This window comes from Dendronephthya gigantea, unplaced genomic scaffold, assembly GCF_004324835.1.
Source record: "Dendronephthya gigantea isolate DGI-Jeju-01 unplaced genomic scaffold, DenGig_1.0 000996F, whole genome shotgun sequence".
Taxonomy (NCBI): Eukaryota; Metazoa; Cnidaria; class Anthozoa; order Malacalcyonacea; family Nephtheidae; genus Dendronephthya; species Dendronephthya gigantea.
Genome location: NW_021164006.1, coordinates 1 through 7,508, shown reverse-complemented (window position 1 = coordinate 7,508; position 7,508 = coordinate 1). Strand labels below are relative to the sequence as shown.

Sequence of the window (7,508 nt, the reverse complement as noted above, 5' to 3'; positions counted from 1 at the left end):
AGCGTGCTCTTATTTCATTAGCGACAAATTTCACGTTATAAGCTTTCTTTTAAAAATTTATCGTTTTTGTGCTTCGGTAATGCACTGAATGGTTAGAATTTGTGTTTTAATATACTTCTGTAGCTTCTATAAAGCCAAAGTTCACCGCGCGCACAAACAACGTCGCAAGCCATATATTACAGCATTACGAGCCATAATATGCCTTGGCAAGGTGCTAATTAAGTTGCATAATTGTCGGAAGTCTGTAATGTATGTAAACAGACAAAACCAGATTTTAAAATCAGTAAATTGAGGGATTTTGCGTGTTACATATTATCGCACTTGTAAATTTATTTACAAAGTGCGATAAATTTAAGCTAATTTATTTACATCTGATAATCTGATAGCAGGGTCTCCGTCCGAAGCAGCTACTGATTAAAATGTATTCAAAATAAAGGACCGCATCCTAGGACGAGAATGCGGTTCAGCATTTCAGCTCGTTGTCTTTAATGCAGTCTGACATGCAAATTATATACAACAATTGAAATACCCTAGCTAATATTTGAAGACATAAATACAGTGACCTAACGCGCGTTCGGTAGGGTTAGGACGAGAACTAAAATAAGGTTCCCCAGTTATTGGGGGCCAGAATAGATAACGAAACATCATAGTATATGAGCAAAACGTGATCAATGACAAACAGCGAATTAAGGGACCCGGCAGTACCAAGTATATCTCAAGACCCCATCCTCTGTTCGTTATGCCACTGCATGAATATCCAAGCAATTTAAATATGACGCGTGCATCTAGTCTAAAACTGGAGCAGTGCCCCGCTTGCAAAATTGTCTTATTTCCTTAAAAGGGTATATTTGTCTCACCAGATCTAAGCCATCTGGCTCGATTGTTGCTGGCATGTTGAAAGGTATCAATTGGCATAAATATAACTTATGGCATAAATATAACTCATGCATTGTAAATGTTTATTTAGACTCTTAATTCACAAAAAAATTACTTCATATATGTTGATATATATATGCACATTTCAGCACAATTCACTCCCCATGCATGTAGCTATATTTTGGTTGTGATTTGATTTCTCTCGACTAGCTCCTCGAATCGGAAACGTGGAACGCGGAAAAGTCTCAAATCGTACAAATCATAGAGACTGTATGAAAGTAATGAAGCTATATCAATGATGTTCATTGTGTGACATTGTTTATTACAATAAAAAAACAAGAGTGTCGTACAATGAACATCATAATATTGCTCAGGGAAATTTAGCCTATAGGCTTTGATAATGCACAAAATATCATCTGGTCAACATAATTAGAGCTGTGGCCCGTGTGAAAAATATAACAAAACAGAAATTATGATCTATATTATACCATTTAAGTTTTGTTGATATTAAACTACGATAAACCATCAAAGACGCCGTCTACAAATTCCGTGTTTTGTGAGATTGAGTTTAGCGCTATGTTTTAACCAAGTGCGTGCAGCCTTGCGCACAACTGGCCCAAGCCCAAGGGCAAGTTGCCAAGCTAACGTGTACAAACATTTAAGTTTGACCTTTTGGATATTTCGCTTATATATATTTCGCCATACTTCATCAGAAAACGAACATTAGAATTTATCTTGCTTGGACAACATATCAGCTGCTTGGGCAACAGGAAAATATTCACTAATTTTGATTTGGGCTCCTTTATTAGGAAATTACATTCCGGATATTAAATTGCAATTATGCATGGTCATTGCACCTTGAAGCCTGCCAGCTAGAGCGGCAAAATGAACAAATTTGAAATGGCGCCTATCAACTGTTTATGCGTATATGAGCGCGCGGGTAAAGATCTTTACCAGTAATTTCGCGAAGACTAAACCAAATATTTGCTGGATATTAACATCTATATGGAGAAGTCAAGGCGTTTTACCCCTGCATATAAAGGTATGAGACTATACGAAACATTAGCTATTATATAAGGCAAGTCATGACTGGGCATACTTTATTAGGCGCGCTTGCATTATTTCCCTCCCAGCATTGAAATCAGGCTTATCGATGAATCATCACAGAATTCGTATTACGGTTGGCTCGATTTAAAGTTTTTTTTCCTTGAGTGTGTTTGCCTGGCTAAACTGTAGCTCTCTATTGATCCATGCATATATCGAAATATGACACGCATTCGAAGTAAGATTTCATATAGATGATCATGCAATTGTATATAACAAGACGTTCTCAATTGCATTTTATGTATATATGCTAACGCGAGTAAAATGGAGTCGGATATAAATGCGCACTGCAATATAATCCTTTAGATTACTTGCCATGGCCGTGGAATCGAGTTGGGCCACGATCATCCAATCATTCCGAATAAACATGACATGAAAGGTTGCCAGACCTTTAAAATGGCTTGGCTGAGGTTAGAGTAGTTGTTAGCTTGGTGGTTACAATTTAATAGGATGCATTTACTCACATTGAAACAACAATTGTTTGCAAACTTTTCTGACATTTGTCAAAAATATGTGGGTAGATGCTACCTTGAATATATATAATTATATGATATAAAAAGTTTCGCAAGACAAAATGGATTGATGCTTTGATGCATGCCTTAATCATCTGTCTGGGGAAATCTTGATTAGTTAATTTTATTGTAAGCAGGCGGCACAAATTGTGTCACAAGTAGATGTCTCGAAGATGTTAAGGATCGGGTGTTTCTTAAAATGGTGAGTATAAACTCCCTGTGCATGCATTTGGCATTGTCGTTTCTATATGGGCGGCAGCATTGCTATAAGCTTTGCAGAAAAAAATTATTTGCACTCTTTGTGATTTAAAAACTCGGTTTCTATATGGGCCGTGTGCTATTGCTATATGCTTTAGTAAAAATAATGTGCACTTTTGTCTTGCTGCCGGGGTTGAGTATTAAGTTGCTTTGCAGGGCGGATTTTCGGACCTTTAGGATTGCGGATTGCCGCGGTCGTTTGAAATGAAGATTTTCGAAAATTATCCCACTAATTTATGCGTTCTATTTCTTTAGGTCACTATTGTTAGGCTCATGCAGTTAGCTTAGGCATTTTTTACACAGTTAACTATGTAGATGGTCGAATATATGGGGGAATGAATATAGTGACCACCAATAATTTAGTTAGATCACAAGTATTAATTAGCGACTTGTTATACTGGTTAAAAATCATAACACATGCATATGTGATCGTATGGTCACAAAATATGTAACTAATATGAAAAAAATATGGCGGCAGAAATAGCGACATTGCAGCTTTAGCTTTGCGAAGAAAATATAGCGATGGTGCATGCAATCGACAAAATAGATTATTGTCAAAATTTAAAATATTCTTAAGGTAATGATGCCCTTAGTTGCTAGTGACTTGCTACTGACAGTACTGTGTATAGGCGACATTCCGCGACAAGCTTGACCGCGGCTAAAGCTAGGCTACTGGTGTTGCTGCACGGAACATATTGTGTGCACTAGGTAAATATCCAAGCCTATATTTTAAATATTTTATTACCGCAATGCATTGCTGAAATTGAAATGTGGATTTCATGTGTATAAATGGTGTGGATATTTAAAGTGTATATGAAATAAATTTTTTTCTTCGCTTTTTCTCTTTCTTATTTTATTTTTTTTTACTAAAACCACAAAAAAAATATCAGAAAAATTTTAGAAAGCAATGATTTTGCTTCGCAAAATAGTTAAAAATGACCAATAAATTAGTCAATTTTTGTCAAGGAGACTGGAACTAGAACTGCCACTGATGACGTAGAAACCTTGACACGCGATCGAAATATATTTATTTGTTTACTTGTAAAAGACGAACGTACAATTACAAACCGTTCAAAAGATATAATATACCCACTATGAGCGACCTTAGCGAACACGATGAGTCTTCAAGCTCAAAATCAAGTTCAGAATCAATCAGCAGTGATTCTGGTGAAGATAATATCACTGTAAGAGGAGTGCAACCTTATCAAGACGAACCTCTTGCTAACTCGAGCGACGAAGAGGAAGATGAGCTTGACGAAGATGGTCTGTCTTCAACTGTTCTTTGTTCAAGATTCGAACGTCAAGTTTCCTTTGATCAATGGTATAAGCTTACTGCTAATATTGCCATATATTTTGATCGTTGGATATTTCAATGCACGTACATCACATGTGATAGGTGTAAGTGTGGGCAATGCTGTACCGAGCAACTGCAGAATCCAAGAGAGTGTAGGTGTTGTCATGAGGTTGCAGAAGCTGTACACAAGTTAATATTTGATGGATCGATTGAGAAATTTAAATGTGTCACGCAACACGAAGATTTTACAGCCATGACAAATCGAACAGTACTTGAAAATGTTGGGCCTATGTTAAAGGACAGAAATGGCAGAAGTTACCTCGCCATGCTGGACAGTCTGAGAACGAGTAAGTAAAATAGAAAGTTTATTGTAAATACGTACAGTATGTGTATAATATACATATTGCTATATAAGTAAGTCTTTATGTAGTTAAGTTCTTAGCGTCTGTTTTGGCTGTTGGAACATTGTAGTGTAATGTGGTTGTGTATTGGGCTATAACATTTAATACCAGCGCCCCCCCCTGTCGAGGACCTCTATTTTCCAAAGGGGTAAATTTTTCCTTTTCAAGTAGGGTTATGGCATAATTTAGGCAATTCCAGAGAGGTGAATGGGTAAAAATGCATTTCCACAGGGAGTCAAGGTTTTTTCCAGAGGGGTTTACTATCTAGATTTTTTGCCATTCCAGAGGGGGAATAGTCTCAGAAACCAGAGGTCCTCAACAGGGGGGGTATGGTTTTTAAATGTAATAGCCCATTATGATTAAATATAGCATCCCACATGTATACGGTACTTTCAAGACTCTATTTCATTTAATATGATGCTGTTTTTCTACCTGTAGTTTATTACGAGCTATCGCATACAGATGGTTAATCCGTTGGATTTGTGGCAGTATGGGTTGGGATAACACAAGACCATTGCCAGCTTGTGTTTATAAAAACATCAGAAATCGTTTTCCCATCAACCATCATCAAGGAAGAGGTTACCAGTCAGCAGAAGCAAGGAGTTGAAATGATGGACCAATTGATAGATTGTTAAGTATATATGATTACTGTTTAATTTTTTTTTTATTCACTGTATTATACATGACAAAAGAATAAGCTTTTAAATAACAATACAAATTTTCTTATGTACATATCTTGGGATTTTGTTTCACAACATCATTATTTCATAACATGCCCTAAGTTTAGTTGATAAACTTAGGTAGATGCTGGACAAGTGCCTCTTGGGTGTCCTTTTTTACGTTTGCCACATGTCTTGCAAGTGGGAGATTTCCTCTTCTTAGTTTTGCTTTTGGCTTTTGCAGCTGCAATTTCTTTTTGTAAAGCCTGTTGTTCTGCTACTGTGAATAAACATATATATATATATATATATATTATATATATATATATATATATATATATATATATATATATAAATATATATATATATATATATATGTATGAATTTGTTCACTGTACAAGCATACCTAGGTGCTATCATTTGTGTATTGGTGACACTTACCAGCAGGAAATAATTCAGCAGCTGTTCTACTCTTTTTTTGTTCATGAGCCTTTATTGCTTCTGGTTTGCTTTTTCTTTTTGTGAACTGTGAAGTCAATGGGGATGGAGTTTTGGCAGCATATCTTTCTTTTACTGATTCAAGTTCTTTAATCTGTGCCTTAGACATAGAAAAAAGAAGTCTCCTGATTTCTTCAACATAGTCTAAAAGACAAATGCTATAATTAACTTACTGTCTCCTGAATCAATATACACAGTTCTAGGAAATAATTACTTTAGTATGGCTATAGCTACAAAATTTAACATTTGTAATGCCTTGCTAGGGAAATAGGCAATAATCATCAATTTTATGGCACACTACAAAATTAACAAATATAAATACTGTACATTATCACCTTGTAGTGTGTACAGTTCATTTAGTGCTTACTTACTATAGGTAGGTGGAACAGTAACTTTTCGAACAATTTCTTCTCCCATCTTGTACTTGGGAAAAATCACCCTTACAGATTCTTTTCCATCCTTGCAAACATGTGATTTTCTCTGGACATTTTCATTAAAGTGGAGTGCCGCAACTATATGCCTAAAATGAAACAAAATGTATCTAGATACTATTACCCATATTTTTGTAATCTTGAATTTTCCCTTAAGTCAAATCATATGGCATTTAACAGAAAGAGTAAAATACAGTAAACTGGTATGCCCAATATCAGAGCAGATCATTCACTTGTTGAGTCATACCCTCCCTTTGTTTAATGTTCTAATGTGTATGATTAGTGATTTTCAAGTAATTTTCACACCTGCAATATGTTCCCAGCCAACTAAAACAGATCATTTTTGGGTGCCAGTGATTCAATGTTGCATGGAACCCTTCCAGACTACTTGTTTGAGCATCAGGTGATAGCTTTTTGATGTCATTCAGGAGTTTAGTTTTTGTTAAGGCAGTATTAAGTTTTTGATATGCCTTTGTTCCTAGAAAATACAAAATTGATCATTTATAACCACAACAAATTTAACCCTTTAACCTACAATGCGACCGCCTTTTTTTACAAATGCCAGACGATTTTATTTGCTAATGGGAAAGCTCTGGGGCTTAATGGGTTAACTATATTTTCCTAGCTTGTTTCGAAATATAGTGTACCGTTATAAATCCACTTGCGACGGTCAATTTCACCATGTAAGCATTTTTTAAACAATGGGTCAGGGTGGCCCTCATGTCTGTTTGCTACATGATTCATGAATGAATTCCACTTGGCTAGTATTAGCTCTTCAAACCCTTGCTTTGTTGAAGTCACACACCAATACAGATGGTTGCGGATTGCTTTCATCCACTTTGCAATCTTCTCGCATCCTTTTTCTTTGCTTAGCTTGAGCAGGACCTTTTGAATAGATCGGGCAACATGCCAAATATCATAGAAATGTGAGGTGTTTGGCTTGTGTTCACGGACCCATTTTGCAATGCCTCGATGGCGGTCAGTAATGAAGACTCGGATGTTGATTCCAACTCTTGTCAGATAGTCGAAAGCTCTCTTCGCACCCTCCAGCTCCATGGGTGAGCTGCCTCCTGTTTCATTTGCCTGTAAGAAGAAGGAGCACTCTACAGTATATATTGGTTAACTTACTAGGGTCCAAGGGTGTCTCCTTCATTAGTAAAATCATCTGACTACTGACTAGGTGCAACATACAGTACACATTACTTCAGCCTCATTAAATATTTGGATACAAAAATGTAGTGAGTTGAATGTACCTGAAGAATTTCAAAGTGCACAACCTTAAGTGTAGTGGTACAAAACATAGTGTATGCACCATACTTGGCACTGTGGCCCATCGAATCAAATCTTCCATCCCCACACCAAACTGTATCTTTGATGGTCTTGACTTCTTCCACAAGTGCAGCTTGGTGTTTTTCCCAATATTTGAGGATCACAGGGAGAATAAATTTCTTTTGGTGGAAATAATACGTACGAAC

The 7,508-nt window shown here is 36.4% G+C and overlaps 1 protein-coding gene and 1 pseudogene across 1 annotated transcript; one reads left to right on the top strand and one right to left on the bottom strand.

The window, feature by feature from the left end:
* Positions 1-3,729: 3,729 nt before the first annotated feature.
* Positions 3,730-5,078, top strand: LOC114544855 (annotated as a pseudogene).
* A 138-nt stretch (positions 5,079-5,216) lies between these two features.
* On the bottom strand, positions 5,217-7,481 carry LOC114544854. The gene is made up of 6 exons (XM_028563348.1): positions 7,287-7,481; positions 6,681-7,116; positions 6,340-6,511; positions 5,974-6,122; positions 5,546-5,746; positions 5,217-5,384 (listed from the first exon to the last, which is right to left on the bottom strand). The coding sequence occupies exons 1-6, from the start codon at positions 7,365-7,367 to the stop codon at positions 5,242-5,244; spliced, it is 1,182 nt and encodes a 393-aa protein (XP_028419149.1). The 5' UTR covers positions 7,368-7,481; the 3' UTR covers positions 5,217-5,241.
* Positions 7,482-7,508: the final 27 nt, after the last annotated feature.

What these genes read in the sequence shown, in the direction of transcription:
- LOC114544854 (XM_028563348.1), bottom strand. Translation starts at nt 7,367, where the DNA reads ATGGGCCACAGTGCCAAGTATGGTGCATACACTATGTTTTGTACCACT. An exon ending in TCGCAAGTGGATTTATAACG is followed by an intron (nt 6,512 to 6,680) that starts GTACACTATATT and finishes TGTATTTTCTAG; the next exon opens with GAACAAAGGCATATCAAAAA. An exon ending in TGGCTGGGAACATATTGCAG is followed by an intron (nt 6,123 to 6,339) that starts GTGTGAAAATTA and finishes GTTTCATTTTAG; the next exon opens with GCATATAGTTGCGGCACTCC.